This window comes from Zea mays, chromosome 3, assembly GCF_902167145.1.
Source record: "Zea mays cultivar B73 chromosome 3, Zm-B73-REFERENCE-NAM-5.0, whole genome shotgun sequence".
NCBI classification, from domain to species: Eukaryota; Viridiplantae; Streptophyta; class Magnoliopsida; order Poales; family Poaceae; genus Zea; species Zea mays.
Window position 1 is genome coordinate 22,612,959 of NC_050098.1, and position 26,878 is coordinate 22,639,836.

The 26,878-nt window shown below is 45.2% G+C and overlaps 1 protein-coding gene and 1 long non-coding RNA gene across 2 annotated transcripts; both read right to left on the reverse strand.

The window, feature by feature from the left end:
* Nucleotides 1–7,558: 7,558 nt before the first annotated feature.
* On the reverse strand, nucleotides 7,559–13,642 carry LOC103649848 (uncharacterized). The gene is made up of 5 exons (XR_563746.4): nucleotides 13,337–13,642; nucleotides 13,051–13,260; nucleotides 11,482–11,584; nucleotides 11,259–11,329; nucleotides 7,559–11,097 (listed from the first exon to the last, which is right to left on the reverse strand). It is a non-coding gene; the product is annotated as an uncharacterized lncRNA (long non-coding RNA).
* Nucleotides 13,643–15,232: 1,590 nt separating this feature from the next.
* LOC100278084 (uncharacterized) lies at nucleotides 15,233–16,105 on the reverse strand. The gene has a single exon (NM_001151477.2). It carries the CDS (start codon nucleotides 15,929–15,931, stop codon nucleotides 15,374–15,376), a length of 558 nt encoding a protein of 185 aa, NP_001144949.1. The 5' UTR covers nucleotides 15,932–16,105; the 3' UTR covers nucleotides 15,233–15,373.
* Nucleotides 16,106–26,878: the final 10,773 nt, after the last annotated feature.

The following is a 26,878-nucleotide window of genomic DNA, read 5'->3' on the forward strand; positions in this document are numbered from 1 at the left end:
TAGTATTGTGGAAGTTTTCTTCAATTTATACCTCCCTAACCCTAGAAGCCACATCCTCCCACGCCTAGCAGTCATCACCCTTTTGTGCCTTGCCCCATGAGAAGAGAGAAACAACAAGGGAGAGAAGAGAGGGGAGATGAGGGCATATCGTCGCCCATCGTCGTCGTTCCTCTCCAAGAATTGGTTGGATTTCCTTTACTCTCTCTCTCTCTCTATTTTCTCCACTTGATGAATGCTTTCCCTTGTTTTGGATGAGTTTTAGTAGCCTGTCTTGGTTGGATTAGATGCAGGATTAGATTTTGATCTCAAAATTAGTCCCTGCAGAGTGATAGATTCGATAGTTTCTATTCATGCCAGTTTTCCGTGGTCTTAGTGGCCTAAAAAAGTCTATCTATGAGTCGTAGATAATTTGTAGATCTTTCTATGGCCCAAAGAACACCTCAATCGGACTTTAGGTCAGAAAGTAATTAAAGTTTGATTATAACAGTTTTTCAGTCTCATAATTCTGTGCAGAATCTGTTTTCCTAAAATTTGGGCAATTCTATCAACAGAATTAAACTTTGAGTTAGTGAGAGAAGTTGTAGATAATTTCATAAGCTTTATAGATTGATAAAGTGTGTATTTATATGAATTTTGAAACTCCAGTTATGTTTATTTTTCTGTGGTTGTATCTGTTTGCCTCGCAAACCGAGCAGGTCTGTTCACTGGTGGGTTTTATCTAGTAAATGGCCGAATTGGCTCTTCCAACTATGAAGACTTTTGTAGAGGGATTAAAGTACTTACTTCTAGTAAAATTTCATAATTTTTGGATGAGTAGTTTGGAAGATATTGAACTTTGAAGTTAACTATACTGCTGTCTGAAACAGATTCAGTTAGTTATCTTGTCGGATGTTTTAGAACTTATATATGGCAAAACTTAATTATCCATCGAATACCAAAGTGGTATGTCAGGTGTTTCATACATTGATGATATATGGATGTTTGGCCTTAATGGTATTAACAAACGAGGTTGTTGAATTCAATGATTGTTCTGCTTAGTGTTCTAACGTATTTGGTGAAGTGTTGTTTAAAGACTGGGGAGCTGCATCCAAATTTGATGATGGGAAATTCTAGTGTTGATTGCACCTATGACAATGCCTTGGGTTTCATTTTATATTGTGTTATGATTGTTGTCAAGGTGTATTGTTTTCTTTGATAAATTAGTCTGAGTTAGAGGTTGTTTCGGGAAAAACTTTTTTCAAGATGGCATCAATGCCACTAATATATTATATGAGTCTATTTAGGGAGTTTGACTGAATTTTACCGTTGGTGAATGTCTTGATTTGTAGAAATGGCAGAATTTGAGGACGAATTCTTTTAAGGGGGGGTAGAATGTAACACCCTAAAAATTAAATCATGTTTATAATCCAAATATGGTGTGTCCTATGGATGATCGGAGGCCGTAGATGTATAGATCTCATCGAGATGATTCCGATCAATTATTAGTTTGCCTTGTTTGGAGTCTTTTCGAGTGCCAGTTGATCTGAGCCATTGGATATTAGGATTGTGAAAGTTTTCTTCTATTTATACCTCCCTAACCCTAGAAGTCATGTCCTTCCACCCCTAGCAGCCATCACCCTTTTGTGCCTTGCCCCATGAGAAGAGAGAAAGAACAAGGGAGAGAAGAGAGGAGAGATGAGGGCATACCGTCGCCCATCGTCGTCGTTCCTCTCCAAGAAGTGGTTGGATTTTCTTTCCTCTCTCTATTTTCTCCACTTGATGAATGTTTTCTCTTGTTTTGGATGAGTTTTAGGCCCTGCAATTATCATTTCTTAGTTGGATTAGATGGGGGGTTAGATTTTGATCTCGAAATTAGTCCCTGCAGAGTGGCAGATTCGACAGTTTCTGTTTATGCCAGTTTTCCGTGGTTTTAGTGGCCTCAAAAAATAAAAAGTCTATCTATGAGTCGCAGATAATTTGTAGATTTTTCTATGGCCACAAAGAACACCTCAATCGAACTTCATATAAGAGAGTAATTGAAGTTTGATTATAACAATTTTTCAGTCTTAGAATTCTGTGCAGAATCTGTTCTCCTAAGATTTAGGCAATTCTATCAATAGAATTAAACTTTGAGTTAGTGGGAGAAGTTGTAGATAATTTCATAAGCTTTCCAGATTGATAAAGTGTGTATTCATATGAGTTTTGAAACTCTAGTTATGTTTGTTTTTCGGTGGCTATATCTTTTGCCTAGCAAACCGAGCAGGTCTATTCACTGGTGGGTTTTATCTAGTAAATGGTCGAATTGAATCTTCCAACTATGGAGACTTTTGTAGAGGAATTAAATTACTTACTACCAGCAAAATTTCATAATTTTTGGATGAGTAGTTTGGGACATATTGAACTTTAAATTAACTATGGTGTTGTCTAAAACAGATTTAGTCGGTTATCTTGTCGGATGTTTTAGGACTTATAGATGGCAAAATTTAATCATCCATCGAATATCGAAGTTGCAGAGTATTTTGTGTAGATGCTTCCAGATATTTTGTTTGATAGCACTGTTGTAATAATTTTAAAGATACAAAATTAACAAACAGCGTTGCTGCTGTTGGTGGGTGGTAGGGAGCAGTGGTTGTTCACGTAAGTGTTGGGATTGTGCGTAGGAGCGGTGTTGATTATTAGCAAATGCTATGTGAATGTTTGTACTAAGTTTAATTCCCATAACAAGTGATGGGTCTCTGGATCATACCTAGTGCCATTCCAATTTTTCGGAGAAGGCAAGTAAAATGCAGTGGTGGTTTGCTATCGCTTGATTCGTATCTTATTCCCTATCATTGAGTATTCATAAGTATTGCATGTGTTAAACATGGAATTCTACAATGAGGTTTTATTTGATCGAAAGTATTGATGGTATATGTTAATAATGTTGATGAACATGATTTGAGAATGGTATATGTGGTTGACTCACGTCTTTGAGGAAGTTGAAGTTTCTATTATGAAGCATGTTATACGTAGTGAAGTGTTGTTGGCATGTCATGCACATTGCATCATCCATATTGCATTTTGAAGTTATGTCGTGATCTTATGGTTCGACCGTACCGGTACTTTTAGCATCGTACGTTGCCCAAGGAGGGGTACGATGCGGCTTCATATCCTTAGAGGTATGAAGGCAGAAGTCATCCTTGCATTTGCAGTCATTTGCACTCATGAGGTATATATGAAGTGTGACATTGCTATGTTACTATTGTGGTTTCTACCTACGAGGTGTGGTACTAGGTGTGTTGTACGTTGTATTCGTGTTGCACCTTCATAATAAGTAGGTTGTGAAATCAAGTGGGGGTAAAAATATGTTCTTATGTGGTTAAACAATTTGATATTATTTTACATACTGAGATGTGTCATCTCACTCTTGCATTATTCAATGCAGGTACTTGATTCATGTTGGGAATGAGGGATGTAGCAGCACGTCCACCTTCACTCTCATAATAACGATGCCTAGGCACAACCATGATTTAATTAGAAAGTTCTTGTCAAAGGATGTTTGTTTTTAACTAGTCGTGCGCATTGGTTAATTTAGTTCATGTCGTTATGGTTATCTTCCCATTGCTAGCAGATTATTAATGTCTAGTATGTTTTCTTATCGTGATATCTATTTATACTCTGTTGCTTCCTCGTTTTATGCAACTTTTCAAAGGAGATGCTGTCAAAAATTTATATATGAATGTTAGATGTGTAGTTTAGTAGCATTTCGGGGTGTTTGTGGATCCTGGGGTGTTACAATATCCGACAAAAATATTTGTTAGTGACGCTATTTGTGTACGACTAGTTCCAGATTCGGCACACGATTATTCGTATTTGTATCCGAGAACATCAATATTTGTATCCGTATTTGAAGTTATCCGTATTCAAATTCAAATCCGAATAAAAATACGAAAATAAATATGGTTTCAATAATATCCATTCGTATTCAATTCGATTATACGTCTAGATCAAGATTATTTTTCCATAAGACCAATATGAGCCAGCTAAAGTTCGATGAGCTCCATGTCTCTTTGTGTATAGTTATTGCTTTGGTGTGTCCTGGCGTTAGATCTGATCATGGGCTATACGACCCAACGACGAGCGGGTATGGACCATAATTTTTTACCCGCAACAATCCACAGGCCAGCTACGAGCCGTGATTTTTTACCCTAAACTCGACCTAATACGGAAAAACCCAACGCGTTCGTCCAATCGGGGGGGGGGGGCATGAGGCAACCTAAACCGACCCGACACTATGTATGGATCGGGTACGGGACATGCCAAACGACCTACAACCCGACCTTGTCCCGACCCGACGTTTGAACAGTTCCAACTGATGTCAAGTTGTCTGATATCAAGGCTTCCTCTGGGTGCGACCACGTAAGGCTATCTGCATCTATTCCTTCTAAATTTCTCACTCCATATCTCACTCACGTCAAGATTCTATCCGTTATTTTTTCATCTCTCACAGTGGTTCTCTCTAAATACTCCCTCTATACGCCACTGTAATCATAAAATATAATTCTCTATTTCTACTTTTCATTTATTATTAATTTTTATCTATTAATAATTACTCGTGGACACAAAATACAAGGAATGAACAGTTCAAAAGACACACATGAGTCGTGAGAGAGAGAAAACCCACCGTGTGGGGGACTAGGTACGGGATGCAGTGCAGCGGCTGGAGGTACGGTGTAGCCGCTAAACATGCGACATTGTTAGGCTATGCCTAGTCTCACTATTACACTCTTTATCTTACTCTTTATTTTAAATTGCACTCTATAAATAGTATTATGTATAGTATAAAACAGTATTAACATACACGTCTTGCCGGAGACGGGAGAGCTGCATCGTGCGCTGCAGGTGGTCTAAGGTCTACACCGAATGGCCCCTACTAAGTGAACACTGGTAAATTTGAATGTCTTTTGGTGGTTGACTTGAGTATAACATTTTTTTTGACGTGGACAGGCATAAATATAATGATGTCGGTTTTTATGCTCTAAACTTATACATAAATTGACTAATTATTGATTAATTTGTTTATAAAGCCTAACCTTTTGGAGTCTAATACGCGAGCACGAGCATCCACGGGAAAAACCTGATGCGTGCGTGACAAAGAAATAGTCCTATACGTGAAGTTCATCTTCTCCCGGTACGATCTTTTGGAATCCAAGGACGCCATGTCTGCACCGTGCCTGGGATTCACATGGCAAGTGGCTAATGTTCTGCTCGTACCGCACTTGGGCACTTCGGAAGATGGAGGTCGCGGGGCAGAAAGGGAAAGGGTTAACAGACTTTGGGCAACGCGACGTGGAAAACAGCCAGGGCGCAATGCGTGCGTGGCAGGGGCCGCCGGCCGGCCGGCCTTGGACCCTTGCGCGGCGCGGCTGGCACGCCGAGATGCGTGCCCGTCGTCATCTGGCGGCCGCCACCACGCATACCCAGGGCCGCCTGCCCGCTGCCCACAGCCACAGGCCGCAGCGCGCGAACCGCGAAGCGAGCGCGGGAAATAACAGTAGACTCCCGTGGGGCCCGTGGCGGAGTCGTTGTCGGTTGGTGAGCCCAAATTGACTATTCGGATACTCCCTCCGTTTCTTTTTATTTGTCGCTGGATAGTGCAATTTTATACTATCCAGCGACAAATAAAAAGAAACGGAGGGAGTACCTGTTTTCTTTCCTCCTTTCCGCACTCTCGAGGCGTGCGGCGTGCCACTGCCACCGTACCCAGTGCGTCTGGGCCCTGACTGGGATGCACGTGAGCGGCTCGTGCGAGGTTTATTTAGCTCCGTCAGATATTTATCGGAAACCATTTCTTTTTTTTCCCTGAAGAATCGGATGCTGAAGATTTGTGCGGTCGTGCGTCGAAAAGGTACGGGCGTGGCGCGAGCGACGCCGGCGGCGAGCTACACGTATGCGCGCACGCCCGTGGCATGCCTGCCACGTTACAGTACACGGCGCACTGGGACCGCCCGCTCTCGTGCACAAAGCCTTTTTTTTCATTGTGCCACTGCCACTAGCCCACTACAGAATTTTATTTTGAGGGGAGTCAGTAAGCTCTGCTCGAAGCATCGCTAGTGTGTTGAGGAGGTAGATACTTTCTTGTCGTCCAGTCCTGTGGACTGCTCTGCTCGGCGTAAACCGTAAAGTCACACAGTCAGTCCCCCCGGTGCGTGCGTCCAGTCTTATGGACTGTGCACGCAACGTGCGCCCATGTGCGGCACTGTCAAAAACAAGATAAGATAACAACGGCGTGGGGTGGTGTGTGGAGGGGTTTCTTAACCTCGTGGCCTAGCGCATGCGGTGATTAACGTTAATCTGTAGGAGTAGGAGTAGGAGTACTCATGGACTGATGACGATGCTGTCTCTCCTTCGTGGAAGGTGAAAGCAGCTGATGACGAGTGTCCAAAGGCCTCTTCTCTTCTGCTCATAAAATAAAATTTTGCGTGAATAACGGGGTTTTTTCTCTGCAAATGCTAATGATTTGATATAGTTCTTGTTTAGAGATGCGGGCCGTGCAAGTCCTGTGTGGTCGTATCGAAGTAGTCGCTATGCGATCCACGGGAATCTCGGCACCTGCTTTGTGTGGCCATAATAAGCCCACAACTGAGGAAAAGAGCCCTGTGTGTCTTTGGGCCCGCCTGCCTGTACCGGGTACAGTACGACTGGGGGCCCGTCTCTGCCATGGACGTTTCTCTCCGAAAAAAAATTTAACTCTGCCAAGGAAACACAAGGAGAGAGAATCCTAATTCCAAGATCAGAAATCTCTGTTGTAGTACTACAATTTTGTTTTTATAAGAGATCACCGATGCCAAATGGCATCGAACCAAAATATCACTGGCATCATGATCTCTTTTGGCATGGTATATATTCCTCGGTCCCAGAATAAGTGTCGGTCGGTGAGGCATTTGTTTCTCCTTTTCTTTAAAGAAAAAAGACTAACTATATTTATATTAAATATTAACAACATTTGCATTTTTGAAAGTAATGCATATTATAAAATAGATTTCTTTCGATATTCCCATTGCATCCACCCCACGCAAACTCCATATAGTGGCTTCAACGTGTTTCTTTCTCTATCTTATTTTCTTTTGCTCACAATTAAGTAGTATCTACATATACAAAGTTCAAGATGGGTTTCAATTTCAGCTCTATTCTTAATAAAAATATAAGTCAAGTCACCAACTATCCTTAAAGCTCTGTAGAGATGTCATCAGACTATGTAAAGTTTGAAAATAAATATTTGGCCCTCTAAGGTCGCGGCTGTTTTCGTCTAGATTCAAATGAACGTTTACCCAACCAGTTATACCTACATTCCTACATGGCATATAGATCCATTCGATACTTTTATTAATATGATAAAAGGGATCCATGTGTCAGCGGCAAGGCATCACCGTAGAAATATGGTAATTTTTTTTCATATAACCTTAGATGAAGATAATTTTTGTATATAAAAGTTGTGTGCTCAAAGAGTCGTACAAATTTCTAATTTTGATTTTTTTTTTTGAGATTGTTAAGATGCTCAAAAAATAATGTAGAGTTCCATCAGACAAACAAAAGCCCACGTAAAAATTGGAGGCAAGGAAATAACGCCCCACCTTTGGCATTTCGAGGTTAGTTGGGCCACGGTCTATCCAATGGAACAAACAAAAGCCCACATAAGATTGGCTTTTTACAAAAAAGAAGTTGTTGCGGTTTTTAGATTTGGCGTCCTGCGTCCTCTACCCGATCCCTCCTGGTCCGGCTGGACCGGACACAGCCAGGCAAACAAACACGATCGTGCGCCACACACCCACCGTCCTTCCGTTCCGAGCGCGAGGAGCATGCATGCAAATTGCTGCTCCACCTGCCCGGGCCGGCCACGCGTGTCATCGAGATCTCGCAGGCTGGCAGTGGCAGGCCGTGCAGCGGTGCGGGTGCCCACTCCAACTCCACCACCTTCTTTTAAAATGCCTTTCGCCACGAATTAATTGCCACCTCTGGTCTGCTGTTGCAGCGCCTCTCTGTCTCCGCTACTAGCGTGCAGAGGCCCCGGGCAGTCGTGCGCCGCCGCCGCGGCGCATGTGATCACCTCCCCTACCCCCTGCCCCGATGGGCGATGGCAACTACCTTTCCAATCCAACCGACGGGCGACGGTGCCGGTGCATGCTGCTCAGCTACTGCGCTGCGCCGACTCACCGAGTACAGCTCCAATCCAAGCTAACGGCACCAGTGCAGCGAATCGAATGATTTGGGTGGCGTGATCGTCCACGACGGCAAGGCCGAAACCAGCTTTGGCGATGACGAAAATAGAATCCCCGTCAGCTACTTGAGCAGCGCAGTCGCATACCACCGCCCGCCGCCCGTTGCGGGGTGGAGATGGATCGGCCGTGCACGCCGCGGCAACTTGGGTGGGTCCGGCAAGCAGACCACATGCGCCGGTCGGTTCGGTCCGGTTCGATCCGATCCGGTGCGCTGGACTGGATGGACTGGATCCGTTTCGTCTGAGCGAGAGGAAAGGAAAAGGGGTGGACGGGTGGTAGTGGTAGATCGTAGACCGACGGGCTGCCCCGGCTCCAGTCGTTCGTTCCCTGGCGTGCCCACCTTTTGTACGGGCTCGGAATGACTCCACGGCCCGCGGCATGTGTCTTTGCCTGGTTTCGTCGGACCCGACCTATCGGGTTGGTGACGATGCTTCGGTTTCAGATCGACTCCTTTTCCTCTCTGAAAAAATCTGAATCAGGTGCAGCAGCATATATATCGGGGAGGAAATACCGAACGTGAGATTCCTGGCGTCTTTACAAAAACATTCACAAAGATTAACAAGACTAGAAGACCCGTAGTTGCCATACATTTTCCCAACGCGTCGTCCGCCACGAGTGAAGACAAAAAGGCCACGTCTTATAGACGTGTTCGACGCGCATAATATATCGATATGTGTATATGTAGAAAAGGCAGTCAATATCACGTAAATCAGATGTCCCGTTTGCGTCGTGCACTGACCGATCTCCGGAACGAACCCTATTTGTTCAGTTATATAACTTTTGACTAAAACTTAGTCCATCATCATGATCATGATAATACACTAAGGCCTAGTTTAGAAACTTAATTTTCTTAAAAGTATTTCTATTTTCCAAAAGAAAAGTTAACTGTTTTTAGAAGAAGAAAACAATAGAAAGTTCTAGGAAAATGTAGTTCCTAAACTAGTCACGCAAATCTGCTACATAAGTCCACCGGGGCTAAATGGGTTCGTAAATTACTCCTCCCAGTTGGCGTTCAAAATCCATGTCTAGTTTTTAGGTTCTGTTTGTATCACAGATGACCATGGGCTATGCTGATAGACTAAAAAATACTAGTGTATGGCGCGCGTCCATGCGCGCGTGCCGATCCGTTTAGCAGCATAGTATAATGTATAATGATTGTATATATGTTTAAGAGTAAATAAACATATAAGAGCAAAGCAAAGGAAACTAGGTTCCAGTGTTTGAAGTAGTTGTAAGATAAAAGGGTGTATTATAAGTTGTAACAATATTATATTGTTTCAAGCAAGTTGTACATATACATACACATTTCATAATATAAGAGATAGTTCAGTAAACTATTTATAGTTTTGAACATATGGTTTTCTCACATTTTATGACACATTTTTTCAGTGCAAACATATGGAAGGGAAACATTGATGAGTTTAACATTTTAACTGCATATATGTCCATTTATAGTTTTGAAGAAAATGAACATATATTATAGGCAGAACATACTTCAATTGCAAGTGGTTGCACAGGAATACTTAGGTCATAAAGGTATACCTTGTGCTAGCTCTGAACATTAAAAATCAATGTTAATCACGTTTAAGTATGCAACATACCTTAACATAACTATGCTTCTATAAATCAATAAATACTTCACATGAATCCTCGCAGTCTATAGTATAAAACACAATGTGTTTGCTGCTCTTTCGGCAGTTTTCATTAATAAACAACTGAAAAAAAGCATGATGAGCATGAAAACTTTCTGTAGAGTTACTGAAGTGACATATTAAAAAGTAGAACTATTTCCAGAGAAGAATATGCAACTTCATTTTAAGAGATGCAATGCTAAGTATAACAATGTCAAACTTGTCAAGAAATTCTCCATCAATTAATCATGGATCACCTGAAGAAAACAACAAATCAAGATACTCAGAAGTATCAAAACAGTTAGGAATCCTTAGCAATATAATAATATGGTAACAACTTATATTATTGTACCTAAGCTTGTAGAATTCTAGAGCAACTGCGCAACTTATTAGTTAGGACTAAGAAAACATCATGTAGTCACTTAAGGTTTTTGTTCTTAGAAAAAAATATTAACAACCACCATGAGTAAAAAATGCACATTAACGTAGAATATCCCCTTAGTATAAGAAAGTAGGATCACGACAATTCAAGAATGGGAGGAAGAAAATCCTTCTTACCTGAGATTGAGTAGCCTAGATTTGATCCCGCTCTTTGTGTGAGGCTGTGTAACCGATATAAGTTCGTAGATATGTAAAACACATATATAGTATGTGTGGCAATAAATTATGTTTTTGTGTATACGGATTACCGTGTATGGACATAAAAACGTTGTTAAATAGAATATGGCTGCTGACTTGTACATTCATTTATTTATGCAGTTAAGGGGCATGTTTAAATACTATGTTGTATATTTTCTTGAAAAAAATTGGGGTAAAAAACTGACTACAGTTTGTTTATCGGATAAACTATATTGTTTCAATGGAAATTAAAAGATGAAAAGAACAACATTGCATTGTCTTCAATGGAAAAGGCATATCTGTGTTCAGTAGAACACGTAGTTTTTGGTGATGGGTTTGCACGATCCCAAATAGCGAATGAACATATAAAATTAATAAGTAAATAAGTCATATTTCAAGTGAAGTTAACATTGTATCGAGAAAAAGTAAGATGATTGGTGCTTCATTATTTCACTGATTTAATTTACTGCCCTTAAAAATAGGGTTTTTAATTAATTACAGTGAACATATGTGACTCCCTTGGAACGGTATTTGTATTGACCAAGGATGATGATAATGATGATGGCAGAAATGCAAAATCACAGGACCATTAGCAGCTGAACCTCATACACCTACAATTTGAACAAAAAACAAACAGAAGAACAACCGTAAATAAGGTGTATTGTACAAACCATCAAAATTATGCAGAATGTACATTTTGTAAGTAATGTACAACTATTAATGCCCCTGCAAATCAAATTTAGATAATGAGTATAACATCGAGATCATGTACCTCTTCTATTATGGGCTGCAATGTCTCAGTGATGTAGCCTACTTTAGAAGTGATTATAGACCTCCTCTTGCCTGCACATTACACATCAAGTCATGATAAAGGTTAGGATTAAATAATTGTCCTAAAACCATAGTGTCAAGCCATCAAGATTCACATCATTATAAGAAAAAAATAGAATTTACTATGTCCCACAGAATTGGAACTAAGCTTATATCCAAATCACCTCAAGCTTTCATCGGAATCAGGACGTCTTTCAAGACTCGTATGAGCTGCAATGTCTCACTGATGTAGCCTGCGTTAAAAAAAGATTATAGACTTGCTCTTGCCTGCATAGTACACACCATGTCATGAAAAATGTTAGAAATAAAATGATTGTTCTAATATCATATTGTCAAAGCATTAAGATTCACATCATTATAAGAAAAAATAGGAATTACTATGTTGCCTAGAACTGGAACTAAGCCAATACCTAAATTACAGTAACCTGTATTGGAGTGAGTGGCTTAAAATTATAGTTGACATAAATGGAGTAGTCCTATCAGCAGCTAGCGGCATGTACTTTGTGGTATTAAAAAGAATTCACATCGAGCACATTCCACACTATTGTAATCTGAAATGCATAAAATCAATGGTCACGTGTGAGAGAAATCCGGCTTTCCAACTCAGGAGATGTTTTTTTAAATAATAAACAAAATACTGCGGCTCTCATGTCTTTAATAAAAAAGAAGAAGAGGTGGTAATAAGATAATTCGAGTAGTATTAATTCATAGGAAAGACATAAGATCATTTGGCCGGTTAAAATACCTAAAGAGATCTTGTAGGTCAGTTATATATGATCAGGACTCATGAGTATACATAAGCTAAAAAAGAACTCGCGCCTGTAGAGTCCGAATATGTTCTAATATATATTTGGTTCTATTGCAACACACAAGCATGTTTCCCAATAAAAACAAATGATTTTTAGTTAGAAAGAACGAATCACTAGGGTGAAACTGAAGGGGTGTTTAGTTCCCCTGAAGTCATGTGCGCTGCAGAACTTAAAGGCATCCTTAGTTTCTGTGTGTGTGGCAGGAATATGTCAAAAAAAGGAGAATTTATCAGGATCAATTTGGCTTATCTAAATGAGCATTCTATTGTAAGTTACGTAGTTACTCTCTCTTCTTTAAAGGGTCCACTGGGAAGTCACATGCTTTGCACAAGCCACATGTGTGCACGCTTCAGATTAATTTAGAGTCAACTATTGCAGACACTTGTCTAAATATATGCACATGGCATCAAAGGGGCACATATTGGTCTATCATTCCATCAACACAATTAAGTGAGATACGACTTTTGAAGCTAAAGCGGTGTAAATTTCTTTTAAATAAAATCTGCTCGAAAACATTGACGTAACATCATAAATCAATACATTCTATCTTTAATTTGGTTTGGTATCTAAAAATGACCCTACTCGGTGCTAAACCATAGGACCATTTTCAGTACTAGGGACCTGTATGATGCAAATATAAACCAATCTATGTAAAACATAAAAAAACCAATCCATGCAAAATATAAGAGGCACAAACTGACGCTCTAATTCTACAAGAGACTACAGTACATATCACTACCCATTTACTATACATACAGGCCAAATATTTGAGAACGGAGGTAATATCATATCATTTGGGAAATCATGCCGAGTTCATTCACCAGATGCTAAACATACAGGCCAAAACTACCATATCGAGGCTCTATCGTCAGAAATCGATATATAGTTCCCTCCATGTGAAGCTGAGAAGGCGGTGTACATTACCCTGAGACGCTCGGAGAGGACGGATGGGGTGATCTGCTTGTACTTGGGCACATCGGAGAGCAACTTGTCATAGGTGGCCTGGTCGAAGAGCACAACGTTGTTGACCTTCTCCTTTTGCTTACCCTTGCTCCACTTCTTCTTTTGCTGCTTCCCGCCTCCGGACTTGGCTGGCTTGGACGACGGCGGCGGGGCCTTATCCTTCTTCGGGGCCTAAGAGAACAACAAAAACGGTCAGCAACAGACGGTTAGGCCGCAGGTGCGTGGAGAGGAGAGGCGGCAGATGCACCATGGCAGAGGTGGTGGCGTAGGCGTGAGGCGAGCGACGAAGAGGAAGGGGCGGCGGCGGAAGTTGATGCGCGTCGGGGCGAGCAGCAGGTATATGAGTTGGAGGCTAGGGTTTTGAGCTGGTGTTACTCTCCACCGTCTGATACGATCGAAGGTCTGCGATGCCTTTTCGGTGATGTAGCAGGCGCTACGCATACATCCAGAGCAATGTAGAGAGGAGGAAAGCGAAGGAAGATGAAACATATCTGGGAGAGAAAGTGAGATGAGGTGGAAGGAGAAGTATCCCGAAGGGCAGCAGAATTCTCTCGACACTCTTCTGGATAGAGTAGACGGTTGCTTTTTATTTCCTTTTTTAATCCGCCAATACTACTGTTGCATCGGTGCATAGGAAGTGTCGATTAGAAATCGAACGGTTCACATTTTTCTGATGACGTGGACGTCCTGGTTGGCCTCGTTTCGAACCGCGTTTGTAATATAGGAAATTTGATTCTTTATTCTTAATTATATAGTGTTCTGGTTTTTCTGCATAAATAGATATTTTTAACAACACATAAAATTATGTATAGGTATGCAGTAAAACACTTTATTATCTAGAATGAGTGTGGAGTAATTGTTTCATAGATGATAGATGAAACATAAAACTGGTATTAGAGCACCTCCAAGAGATACTCTTTATTTTTTAATCTATATTTGAATATCTATTTATCTTTTTATAAAGACTACACTTTTTATATAGCATTTAACTCCAACATACTATCTATCTATTTTGGCTAGTTAGGTGACTAGTCAAGTTTGGTTAGTGAGAGAGCTAATTTGAAAGTCAGATAGCTAGTCTGTTGGAGATTTATTTTGATGTTGATTTACCAAAATTTGGCTTGACGAGTCATTTAGCTAGCCTTAGCTAGCCTCTTGCAGATGATCTTGGTGCCAAGACCATACTCAGTCTTTAAAATACTTCCCTGACATCATGAAATGAACTATAGCTTGGTAAAAGTCTTCCCAATAAACTGACGATAAGAAAATGAGGAAACGTCAGGTTCAGTTAAGACTTAGGAGTAGGGACACGGGCACACGGCAGTGCTCCACGCCACAGCTGTTCCCGGACAACGTTTCCTGTGTGCGCAGCGACTACCTCACAACAACGGCGAACGGCTAGTCCTGCGAGCCGGTGGCTCACGGTCTTTTCCCTGTTAGGGCATGTACAGTGGAGAGACACCAAAACGGTTCTCCAAGCACAGGAGACAACTAAGAGACTATATTGTACAATGGAGTGTCTATAAACGTAGTTTATTAATAAATACAGAATTAAATGTATTTATATAGCATCAGATCGATAGAACAGACGACAAATTTGTATAGTGGGAAGTGAGGCGTCTGTTGTTACTTGGTTTACGAGCCAGAGGCGTCTCTTCACGGAGAGACGGCTCTAAGATTTTTTTGCAAATAACCCCCTAAAACACCTTAAGAGCTCCCACATTAAATACCACTGTACATGCCCTTAACTTAATCTCGTTCCCAGGCAAATGTAAAACAGTTTCCTGCTCATGGTCAACCGTAGCAGCCAGAATTATTCTTCCCCGTCTAAAAGGTTGCGAAAATTCGCGGACTCTTCCAATTCCAATTTGGAGTGCTGGATCCTTGCAAGTATTTTTTCCAGATAACAATTCATGAAAACATTATTTTTTTCCTCTCAGTATAATCGCCCACCTCCATCTGTTTTTTGAAAACTTGTCGGCATCTGTCTTTTGCTTCACTGTTTATTATTTTTATTTTAATAGCTTTATGTATGTACTCGCTTCCTCTTATTTTCTTTTTCTATTAAGCGAGAGGTAGATTCCGAGGGCAAACAAAAAAAAGGGAGGCCATTTCCAGAACCTTCCGCCTATCTGAAATCTTATCTTCCCAAGTTTTGCACGGCTCTGTTTTAACCCTCCTAAGAAACTTTACATTCAGGTTAGCCAAAAGGTAAAAATAAAAACGAGAAAAAAAGATAGGGGCTAATCCCCTGGGTGCGGCCGCACGCACGGGGGACGCGTCATCAGACGGCGGGCATGGACTCGTGGCGCAGCGCCGCGAGATCCGACGGCGCGCACGCGTCGTCGCCGAACGCGAACAGGCCGGCGCCGAAGACGTCGTCGTCCCACGCGGCGGCGGCGGCGGCCGCGGCGGCAGCCTCGGGCGAGTAGCCACCGAAGCCTCCGTCGATCTCGTCGTCGAAGCCCCAGATCTGGCCGTAGAGCGCGGCGGCGGGCTCCGGCGGGCCGGCGAGGCCGGCCTCCTCCGAAGAGGCGGCGGCGGCGGATCCCGCCGGCGGCAGCCCCAGCTCGTCGTCCGAGGCCTCGAGCAGGAACCCCAGCTCCGGCTGCTGCGACGGCGCCGCCTCCGCGGCCTCGTCGAAGCTGGCTATCTCCTCCTCCAGGCTCCGCATGACGGACGCCAGGTCGCCGGCGGCCGCCGCTTCGGTGTCGTCGTCGAGCATGTCGAGCAGGTCCTGCGGCCGCAGCCTCTTGGCGTCGGCCTCCGGCCACACGGCCTCTCCGGCGGCGGCGGCGAGGTCGACCGCCTCCCGCGCCCGCTTGTGAGAAGAGGTCTCCATGGAATAAGTTGGAGGAAAGGAAGCGACTCTCTCTCTTTTCTTTCTTTTCTTGCTCCTCCTTCCTCTCGCTGTGTATAGTACACGACGTAGCAAGCAAGCCAAGGCAGGCAGCTAGCTAGGCCAGGCGAGACGAGCGCGTTAACGCGAGGGCAAAGACGGAAGAGTACAAAAAGCGAGGTGTTGTGCGCAGCGTCGCCGAGTTCGGGGCCACCTTATATAGCGTTGCACGCGGTGGGCGGCTCTGCGGACGACGTTTCTCGCAGGGGGGTTTCCGGAAAAAAGTTTGCTCGGGCGGTTTTGGTTTGGTCGCCAGTGCGGTGGTGCATCGAGGTCTATAGTTATCAGCTCAGGTACCTCCCGGAGCTGGCGGGCGGGCGGTGTAGTTTGAGAGTTTCGTCGGGTGCCAGAGGTATTGTCCACACGCTCCCGTGGCGGCCCGTTGATGCGAATAACCAGAGCAGGCACCATACCATGGACGACCGCTCGAGTAGTCGAGTCTCGTGTTCCAGGCTTCCAGCCAGCACTCTCGCCCCGCTGGCGTCAGACCTCAGAAGTGCATTTTTGTTCGGTTGCCTATTTTCTCTCGCCTGCTTTTGTGCCTTTGCTGGTAGGTGACGGCAGTGCTTGTTGAGTATAATTCTTCAAACCTGAACGTGTGGCTGCGTATAGATTCAATTGAATACAGACCGGCCCAAGTTGCAGTTATATTTCCGTTACCTATGAGTGATTTCTGATATTTTGAAACCTTGTAAGGCCTTGTTCGTTTCTATCGGATTGGTGGGTCGGAACGATTCCTGACCGGATTGGTTCTCTAATTTATATAAACTTTGATTAGCTGGAATTATTCCGGGTGCAATCCGATGGAAACGAACAAGGCCTAAATGAATTTAAAAAATGGCATGGACGGGGATGTGTGCGTGTCTGGCTGCCTGCCTGCGTGAGGCTTGCCATCCCATCTGGAAGTGCGTGGGCGTGGCCGCGTCTCCGTCCGCGCGCGCCTGCCTGCCTGCTTTTATTTGTCCACGCCCTGGACTGGATGGGTGGATTGGGGCGTGTGTGGTGGTTGAACGGCGACGGCCTGCAGCGGTCCAGTCAGTCTCCCCCCTTCGATATTTCTGGCACTGCTTTTTTTTAAAACCTTTGAAAAGCCACCTGTGTGTCTGGCTGGCTGTACTGGTCAGTGGCGATCTTTATCCCGGGCGGCGGGTCTCTTTTTAGTCAGGCCGACGAGTTGGACCCAGCTATATTTTTTAAAAAAAAGGTTTATTCTCTCCCATCTGGAAAAAGATTTCGAGGGCGTGCCTGCTCGGTGCGGACAATAATAACTGGGTGAAAAGATGTTGGTTCTGAACCTCACAGAATTTCATTATTAATTTCATTTTCTTTTTTTTGTCGCCGCATGCACTGCTACGCATATAGCACTACTCAATAACAAAATTTATAAACTAAAGAATTATATAGCTACTACTAAGGGGAAAAGTGCATATCGGTTCCATTCCTGTAAATTCTGCATTTGGGAAGGGCTGTGCCTTGAGATTCGACGCGCGCCGTACGCAATGAATGACCGCAGTTCCGGGGACCGGGAGCCAAGCCAACCCGACCCGGTCGACCCGAATGTACGGTGCGCCCAACCACCCTTTTTATTTATTTAGGGACAAAGGCCACGCTCCGAAGCAAAGCAGGCACACCAAGCATGTGACCCAACCGTCCCGAGCATCTGCGAGGCCCGGCTTCTCCCGGGGTGCGCGGCGCAAAACGGGGTGGGCCACACGAATTGACCCGGCTAGGGGCACTTTTGCGAATACATCTAAGTAACCGGGAGAGGCGCGGGATAACGAATCGTGGCGGGGGGGTCTTTACGCAAAAGGCGCGGGAGCGTCGAGATCGGGATTCTGGGGCCAACAGTCACGGGCGCGTTGCCTTTTTTTTCTCTCTCCATTTCCCACCCCAGTTTCCTGATTTAAATTCGATTCCTGGGTTCCGCTATCAGCTGCGGTTCAAGTCCGGCGCCTGCGCGATTCGCGTCCGCGACCGGAGCCGACAGCGATTTGCCTTTTGCTCGGCTTGAGCCGGCGAACCGTCAGCGGCTCGCCTTCGGATCTGGGTAGCCCGCTCTCGGTGTGTGTTTGCGTTGGGGCTACTGTACTTGCTTGGCCCCGGTCCACGTTTAGCCAATTAGCCGGCAGTAGTTTCATATTGTTCCGGTTTTACCGTTGCTGCGTTGGGGTTCCTGTGTTCCACTTACCAAGGCGGGGAACTTGACCTTTCAACGGCGGGGCTAAAGACGCGGTATAATACAAGCAACACCATTTGTTTTCAATTAATTAACTGGCTAAACTAATAAATCTAACGAGTTAATAAAATAAGCAGAAACTTTATTTACTTTCATCTTCAATAGTTTACTATATTAGCTTTATAAACGATATTTTTATTAAAAATCATCGATTTTGTCTACCAAATCTATTTTGTTTAATAAATCAAATCTTAGCATATAGTGGTGCTGACGCTACGATCTCGATGAGGGAGGAGAGGAGTCGACGTCGACGTGAGTGAGGAGGCTCGGGTGCTGGGTCGCGGGAAAGGGAGAGAGGGATGGATGAGTGATCATCTAAATAATATTATCCATTGGATTTGAGTGAATAAGAGCAACTCTAATAGAGGCCCTAAACTCGTGGACAATTTAAAATATACGGCCCGAACAAGAAAAAAGAGGTCCAACAGGAACCCTATTTTAATGACATTCATAAAAAAAATTAGGGACCAATATCACAAGCAGTATATTTGAGACCCACGTAGGAGCGCCCCAATACTGTTCCCGCTTATCTCAACTCCCACGGAATTTTCACCTAGCAGTTTCTTTCCTTTGCTGCCGTCATCTTTGAAGTCCCGATCCTGCTATGACCGCCATCCTGCAGATCCCCTGGTACGTCGCCCGTACTACGTCGAACTACTCCTTCGTTCCCTTGTTCTACTGATCCCGATCTGGATTTGACGGCAGACTCGATGGATGGTCGGCCTCCTTCCCCCCTGTCACGGCCGACGGCGAAGAATCAACGTTTATCTTTGAATAGAGTTCTTGATGCAATCTGCGGTGGTTCCCAGCCCGCCCGTGGCGCGTCTCGCCAGGGTCCCGCACTGGTGTCTCGCCGTCGGCCATCAAACGTTGCTGGCGACCATCGCTCTGCATCACAGGCGACACACCAAGCTCCTTTGCCGAACATGGATAACTACAGGTGTGAGATACGTATCTCAATATGTAATATCTAATTCATCTGAATGCATTGTTTTTCTGAGCTTATTTTTTGTTCGGGTCTGTTTCATTGGAAGATATCACAATCACTCCTCGGTGGAAAGCTTCAATTCAATTGTTCTGTAAATGTATATGAATATGTAAAACCTATTTGTTCTATTTCTGTTTCATTGGCCGATATCATAGTGTCCCCTCGATAGAAATTCTGAAAGTTTCAACTTGTTGTTTGCCTCATTCTATTTATTCAGTGATATTGTAGCTGATTGCAATATCTAAATGGACAGAAGTATTGTGCATCATCATGTAACGTATAGCATGATGCATACATACTGTTGACCTTTTCTTCTACAAGAGGTAGGAATGGACAGTAGTAACGTACAACATCATGTATGTATTCTAATTCAAGAGATTAGTAAACTCCCTGCTATGTCATTTAATATATGCACCATGAATATTTATTCATTTTATCCTAAATCTATGTGACTGTCAAATAAGTTAGTTTATGGCTCCTGGAGGACAGTGGTGTGGTTGTTTAAATGTTTACTCAAATGTTTTGCAGCTCCATGTCACCTGGGTACTTTACTAACCTACTGAACTAGGACAACGACGATGTTTTTATCCTTGATGAAAACATGGGAAACGAATATGAAGTTATGGAGTCCGAGTCCCCACCAGTGAACGACATGATTTCACAGTCAAAACCAAAGGATCGTTCCAAGAATTTCAATGAAGCTGAAGATATATTGTTGATTTCATTATATCTTAATTGTCGGGGACCATAATTAGGGTACCCTCAAGACGCCTAATTCTCAGCTGGTACCCCCCATCAGCAGAAAGCTGCAGAGGCCTGATGGGTGCGATTAAGTTAGGGATCAGTCCATACGAGCGACTCGATCACGCCTCGTCCGAGCCTAGCCTCGGACAAGGGCAGCCGACCCCGAGGGATTTCCGTCTCGCCCGAGGCCCCCTTTAACGGCGGACACATCTCCGGCTCGCCCGAGGCCTTGCCTTCGCTAAGAAGCAACCCTGACTAAATCGCCGCACCGACCGACCGAGCCGCAGGAGCATTTAATGCAAAGGTGGCCTGACACCTTCATCCTGACGCGCGCCCCCCGGCAGAGCCGAAGTGACCGCCGTCGCTTCGCCGCACCACTGACCGGTCTGACAGAAGGACAGCGCCGCCTGCGCCACTCCGACTGCGGTGCCACTTGACAGAGTGAGACTAACAGGCAGTCAGGCCCTGCCAAAGGCGCCATAGGAAACTCCGCTCCGCCCGACCCCAGGGCTCGGACTCGGGCTAAGACCCGGAAGACGGCGAACTCCGCTCCGCCCGACCCCAGGGCTCGGACTCGGGCTAAGACCCGGAAGACGGCGAACTCCGCTCCGCCCGACCCAGGGCTCGGACTCGGGCTAAGACCCGGAAGACGGCGAACTCCGCTCCGCCCGACCCCAGGGCTCGGACTCGGGCTAAGACCCGGAAGACGGCGAACTCCGCTCCGCCCGACCCAGGGCTCGGACTCGGGCTAAGACCCGGAAGACGGCGAACTCCGCTCCGCCCGACCCAGGGCTCAGACTCGGGCTAAGACCCGGAAGACAACGAACTCCGCTTCGCCCGACCCCAGGGCTCGGACTCCGCCCTGGCCTCTGCCGAACGACCTCCGCCTCGCCCGACCCAGGGGCTCGGGCTCGGCCTTGGCAACGGAAGACAGACTCGACCCCAGCTTCGGAGGAGCCCCCACGTCGCCCGGCCTCGGGCGCGGGCCCGCCACGTCAACAGGGAGCGCCATCATCACCCTACCCCGAGCCGACTCGGGCCGCAGAGAACAAGACCGGTGTCCCATCTGGCTAGCTTCGCCAGATAGGCAATGATGGCGCCCCGCGTGCCCTGTGACGACGGCGGCTCTCAGCTCCCTTACGGAAGCAGGGGGACGTCAGCAAGGACTCGACCACTCCGACAGCTGTCCCTCCGCCAAGCTCCGTTGCTCCTCCGACAGCCACGACATCACACCAGCAGGGTGCCAAGATCTCTCCGGCTGCCACATTGGCATGTACTTAGGGCGCTAGCTCTCCCTCCGCTAGACACGTAGCACTCTGCTACACCCCCATTGTACACCTGGATCCTCTCCTTACGATTATAAAAGGAAGGACCAGGGCCTTCTTAGAGAGGGTTGGCCGCGCGGGGACGAGGACGGGACAGGCGCTCTCTTGGGGCCGCTCGCTTCCCTCACCCGCGTGGACGCTTGTAACCCCCTACTGCAAGCGCACCCGACCTAGGCGCGGGACGAACACGAAGGCCGCGAGATTTCCACCTCTCACGCCCATCTCCGGCCACCTCGCCTTCCCCCCTTCACGCTCGCCCACGCGCTCGACCCATCTGGGCTGGGGCACGCGGCACACTCACTCGTCGGCTTAGGGACCCCCCGGTCTCGAAACGCCGACAGTTGGCGCGCCATGTAGGGGCCTGCTGCGTGTTGACGAACAGCTTCCCGTCAAGCTCCAGATGGGCAGTCTCCAGCAACCTCTCCGGCCCGGGACGGTGCTGAAAGTCGCCTAGAGGGGGGTGAATAGGGCGAAACTGAAATTCTCAAAAATAATCACAACTACAAGCCGGGTTAGCGTTAGAAATATAATTGAGTCCGCGAGAGAGGGTGCAAAACAAATCGCAAGCGAATAAAGAGGTGAGACACGCGGATTTGTTTTACCGAGGTTCGGTTCTCTCAAACCTACTCCCCGTTGAGGAGGCCACAAAGGCCGGGTCTCTTTCAACCCTTCCCTCTCTCAAACGGTCCCTCGGACCGAGTGAGCTTCTCTTCTCAAATCACTTGGGAATCAAACTTCCCGCAAGGACCACCACACAATTGGTGTCTCTTGCCTCAATTACAAGTGAGTGTTTGATCACAAGAAAGAATGCGAAAGAAAAGAAGCGATCCAAGCGCAAGAGCTCAAATGAACACTACAAATCACTCTCTCTCTAGTCACTAGGGCTTTGAATGAAGTTGGGAGAGGATTTGATCTCTTTTGGTGTGCCTTGCAATAAAAGCTAGCTCTTGTAAGGTGGTTGGAAGGTGAAAACTTGGATGCAATGAATGGTGGGGTGGTTGGGGTATTTATAGCCCCAACCACCAAAAGTGGCCGTTGGGAGGCTGTCTGCTCGATGGCGCACCGGACAGTCCGGTGCACACCGGACAGTCCGGTGCCCCCTGCCACGTCATCATTGCCGTTGGATTCTGACCGTTGGAGCTTCTGACTTGTGGGCCCGCCTGGGTGTCCGGTGCACACCGGACAGGTACTGTTTGCTGTCCGGTGTGCCAGTATGGGCGCGCCTGACTTCTGCGCGCTCAGAGCGCGCATTAAATGCGCGGCAGAGAGCCGTTGGCGCGGAGATAGCCGTTGCACTGGAGTCGCACCGGACAGTCCGGTGCACACCGGACAGTCCGGTGAATTTTAGCGGACTAGCCGTTGGAGTTTCCCGAAGCTGGCGAGTTCCTGAGGCCGCTTCTCCATGGCGCACCGGACACTGTCCGGTGTACACCGGACAGTCCGGTGAATTATAGCGCGAGTGCCTTTGGAAATTCCCGAAGGTGGCGAGTTTGAGTCTGAGTCCCCCTGGTGCACCGGACATGTCCGGTGGTGCACCGGACAGTCCGGTGCGCCAGACCAGGGGTGCCTTCGGTTGCCCCTTTGCTCCTTTGTTGAATCCAAAACTTGGTCTTTTTATCGGCTGAGTGTGAACCTTTTACACCTGTATAATCTATACACTTGGGCAAACTAGTCAGTCCAATTATTTGTGTTGGGCAATTCAACCACCAAAATTATTTAGGAACTAAGTGTAAGCCTAATTCCCTTTCAATCTCCCCCTTTTTGGTGATTGATGCCAACACAAACCAAAGCAAGTATAGAGATGCATAATTGAACTAGTTTGTACAATGTAAGTGCAATGGTCGCTTGGAATTGAGCCAATATAAATACTTACTAGATATGCATGGATTGTTTCTTTCTTATATAACATTTTGGACCACGCTTGCACCACATGTTTTGCAAATTCTTTTGTAAATCTTTTTCAAAGTTCTTTTGCAAATAGTCAAGGGTAAATGAGTAAGATTTTGCAAAGCATTTTCAAGATTTGAAATTTTCTCCCCCTGTTTCAAATGCTTTTCCTTTGACTTAACAAAACTCCCCCTAAAGGAGATCCACCTCTTAGTGTTCAAGAGGGTTTTGATATACATTTTTGAAAAACTAATTTTCTTCTCCTTTTGAACAAATAAGATACCAATTGATAAATACTCTTGGAAAGCACTAAGTTCTTTGAAATTGGTGGTGGTGCGGTCCTTTTGCTTTGGGCTCATACTTTCTCCCCCTTTGGCATGAATCGCCAAAAACGGAATCATTAGAGCCCATTAAGTACTATCTTCCCCTTTGGTCATAAGTAAATGAGTTAAGATTATACCAAAGACGAAGTCCGGTCCTTTTGCTTTGGGCTTTTACTCTCTCCCCCAAAGACAAGGTCCTTTTCTTGGAGCGATGGCGAAGGATGAGTAGTAGAGTGGAGTGGAAGCCTTGTCTTCGCCGAAGACTCCAATTCCCTTTCAATATACCTATGACTTGGTTTGAAATAGACTTGAAAACACATTAGTCATAGCATATAAAAGAGATATGATCAAAAGTATATAAATGAGCTATGTGTGCAATCTAGCAAGAGAAGTTGCGTGAATCAAGAATATTGAGCTCATGCCTAAGTTTGGTAAAAGTTTGTTCATCAAGAGGCTTGGTAAAGATATCGGCTAATTGATCTTTAGTGTTGATGTAAGAAATCTCGATATCCCCCTTTTGTTGGTGATCCCTAAGAAAATGATACCGAATGGCTATGTGCTTAGTGCGGCTATGCTCGACGGGATTGTCGGCCATTTTGATTGCACTCTCATTATCACATAGCAAAGGGACTTTGGTTAATTTGTAACCATAGTCCCGCAGGGTTTGCCTCATCCAAAGCAATTGCGCGCAACAATGACCTGCGACAATGTACTCGGCTTCGGCGGTGGAAAGAGCAACCGAATTTTGCTTCTTTGAAGCCCAAGACACCAAGGATCTTCCCAAGAACTGGCAAGTCCCCGATGTGCTCTTCCTATTAATCTTACACCCTGCCCAATCAGCATCGGAATAACCAATTAAATCAAAAGTGGATCCCCGAGGGTACCAAAGCCCAAACTTAGGAGTATAAGCCAAATATCTCAAGATTCGTTTTACGGCCGTAAGGTGGGATTCCTTAGGGTCAGATTGGAATCTTGCACACATGCATACGGAAAGCATAATGTCCGGTCGAGATGCACATAAATAAAGCAATGAACCAATCATCGACCTGTATACCTTTTGATCCACGGACTTACCTCCCGTGTCGAGGTCGAGATGCCCATTTGTTCCCATGGGTGTCTTGATGGGCTTGGCATCCTTCATCCCAAACTTGCTTAGGATGTCTTGAGCGTACTTCGTTTGGCTGATGAAGGTGCCCTCTTGGAGTTGCTTCACTTGAAAGCCTAAGAAGTACTTCAACTCCCCCATCATAGACATCTCGAATTTCTTTGTCATGATCCTACTAAATTCTTCACATGTAGATTCGTTAGTAGACCCAAATATAATATCATCAACATAAATTTGGCATACGAACAAATCATTTTCAAGAGTTTTAGTAAAGAGAGTAGGATCGGCCTTGCCGACTTTGAAGCCATTTGCAATAAGGAAATCTCTAAGGCATTCATACCATGCTCTTGGGGCTTGCTTGAGCCCATAAAGCGCCTTAGAGAGCCTATAAACATGGTTAGGGTACTCATTGTCTTCAAAGCCGGGAGGTTGCTCAACATAGACCTCTTCCTTGATTGGTCCGTTGAGGAAGGCACTTTTCACGTCCATTTGATAAAGCTTAAAGCCATGGTAAGTAGCATAGGCCAATAATATGCGAATTGACTCAAGCCTAGCTACGGGTGCATAGGTTTCACCGAAATCCAAACCTTCGACTTGGGAGTATCCCTTGGCCACAAGTCGTGCTTTGTTCCTTGTCACCACACCATGCTCATCTTGCTTGTTGCGGAAGACCCATTTGGTTCCTACAACATTTTGGTTAGGACGTGGAACCAAATGTCATACTTCATTCCTCGTGAAGTTGTTGAGCTCCTCTTGCATCGCTATTACCCAATCCGAATCTTGAAGTGCTTCCTCTACCCTGTGTGGCTCAATAGAGGAAACAAAAGAGTAATGTTCACAAAAATGTGCAACACGAGATCGAGTGGTTACCCCCTTATGAATGTCGCCGAGGATGGTGTCGACGGGGTGATCTCGTTGGATTGCTTGGTGGACTCTTGGGTGTGGCGGCCTTGGTTCTTCCTCATCCTCCTTTTCTTGATCATTTGCATCTCCCCCATGATCATTGCCATCATCTTGAGGTGGCTCATCTTCTTGATTTTGCCCTTCATCAACTTGAGCCTCATCCTCATTTTGAGTTGGTGGAGATGCTTGCGTGGTGGAGGATGGTTGATCTTGTGCACTTGGAGGCTCTTCGGATTCCTTAGGACACACATCCCCAATGGACATGTTCCTTAGCGCTATGCATGGAGCCTCTTCATTACCTATCTCATCAAGATCAACTTGCTCTACTTGAGAGCCGTTAGTTTCATCAAACACAACGTTACATGAGACTTCAACTAGTCCAGTGGACTTGTTAAAGACCCTATATGCCCTTGTGTTTGAGTCATAACCAAGTAAAAAGCCTTCTACAGTTTTAGGAGCAAATTTAGATTTTCTACCTCTTTTAACAAGAATAAAGCATTTGCTACCAAAAACTCTAAAGTATGAAATGTTGGGCTTTTTACCGGTTAGGAGTTCATATGATGTCTTCTTGAGAATTCGGTGAAGATATAACCGGTTGATGGCGTAGCAGGCGGTGTTGACCGCTTCGGCCCAAAACCGGTCCGGTGTCTTGTACTCATCAAGCATGGTTCTTGCCATGTCCAATAGAGTTCGATTCTTCCTCTCCACTACACCATTTTGTTGTGGCGTGTAGGGAGAGGAGAACTCATGCTTGATGCCCTCCTCCTCAAGGAAGCCTTCGATTTGAGAGTTCTTGAACTCCGTCCCGTTGTCGCTTCTTATTTTCTTGATCCTTAAGCCAAACTCATTTTGAGCCCGTCTCAAGAATCCTTTTAAGGTCTCTTGGGTTTGAGATTTTTCCTGTAAAAATAATACCCAAGTGAAGCGAGAATAATCATCCACTATTACAAGACAATACTTACTCCCGCCGATGCTTATGTAAGCAATCGGGCCGAATAGATCCATGTGGAGTAGCTCAAGCGGCCTGTCGGTCGTCATGATGTTCTTGTGTGGATGATGGGCTCCAACTTGCTTCCCCGCCTGGCATGCGCTACAAATCCTGTCTTTCTCAAAATAAACATTTGTTAATCCTAAAATGTGCTCTCCCTTTAGAAGCTTGTGAAGATTCTTCATCCCAACATGGGCTAGTCGGCGGTGCCAGAGCCAACCCATGTTAGTCTTAGCAATTAAGCATGTGTCGAGTTCAGCTCTATCAAAATCTACTAAGTATAGCTGACCCTCTAACACACCCTTAAAAGCTATTGAATCATCACTTCTTCTAAAGACAGTGACACCTACATCAGTAAAGAGACAGTTGTAGCCCATTTGACATAATTGGG